The sequence below is a fragment of the Perkinsus marinus genome, assembly GCF_000006405.1.
Source record: "Perkinsus marinus ATCC 50983 genomic scaffold scf_1104296936130, whole genome shotgun sequence".
Taxonomy (NCBI): Eukaryota; Perkinsozoa; order Perkinsida; family Perkinsidae; genus Perkinsus; species Perkinsus marinus.
This window is the reverse complement of record NW_003214244.1, coordinates 1-1,060: the sequence shown is the minus strand read 5'-3', so window position 1 is coordinate 1,060 and position 1,060 is coordinate 1. Positions and strand designations below refer to the sequence as shown.

General features: G+C 48.2%; 1 protein-coding gene across 1 annotated transcript; it reads left to right on the top strand.

Annotated features, from left to right (window-relative positions):
- Positions 1-47: 47 nt before the first annotated feature.
- Positions 48-434, top strand: Pmar_PMAR004000 (hypothetical protein; the record flags this gene model as incomplete). Its single annotated transcript, XM_002783774.1, has 1 exon — positions 48-434. The coding sequence occupies one exon, from the start codon at positions 48-50 to the stop codon at positions 432-434; it is 387 nt and encodes a 128-aa protein (XP_002783820.1).
- Positions 435-1,060: the final 626 nt, after the last annotated feature.

Below are 1,060 nucleotides of genomic sequence, written 5' to 3'. Positions count from 1 at the left end.
AGTTCATGCCAGGGTTCCTCATCCTGTCTCATTTATGCCCTAAGAATATGGAAGCTACTATGTTCGCCTTATTGGCATCGTTATCGAACTATGCCCAGAATGTTACACGCCCTATTGCAGGCTTCATCAGTCAATCTTTGGGAGTTGTCCCACGAGGCCTACCTGGTGTTGACGAATCGGAGCAGTTTGACAACCTCTGGATTGTGTCATTGATACTGATAGGCTTAAGTGCCACGTCGCTCTTCTTTCTCTGGTTGATACCTAATGCCAGGATGAACGAGCGTATCATGGCCGACGGTGATGATACCTCGGCTACTTCTGGTTCACTATTCGAGAGGTGGATGCGAAGCAGACGCGGTTCCACAGGGGAAGTAGAGGTCGAATCTGAGGATCCTAAGCTCACTATTGAGGAAGAGAGGAATCCTATTATTTAGGTTTGATTGGATTTCGTCGCATAAAGGATATATCACTGTCTAGTGTCTAGAGAGCTTGTGTCGAATCATTATTCTTTGTTGTGAGATTTCATGGGGCGTGATGGCGCTAATGGATTTCAGGGCTTACAGTCGCCGATCTATACGACGAGTGATTCCTACTAGGCCGGTGTACAATCCATTATTAGTCGCCGAGAGTCGTTGCCCCTTATAATGGCAGTCTTAACGTCGTAATATTATCGAACATTGATTATCCGCTTTCGATTCATCTCGTGATATTTGGTCGCGGTCTTGGGAGGTCTGGACTCCTTTGCAAAAAGCAATACTGTTATTGGTGGCACAGAGACCGTCTTTCTAGCGAATGTTGCGTCTGAAATACTAACAGGGCATGTTCGCACTTCTGTATGACTATGCCAATAATGACTACGAAAATTTCGTAGTCATTTAATCCCTCACAGACTACGGTCGCAGAGACTTAGGCCTTTCAGCGAGCCTCGCTAAGTGAGGTAATCATCCAGGTTCCCAGCGCCGGAAGATACTGTGGAGATGGGAGATCGCGCGGGCGGCGCGCAGTCGCCGATAGCCCATCGGCGACCAGTCGCACCCGCGAATTACATGAAGGGTGCGCG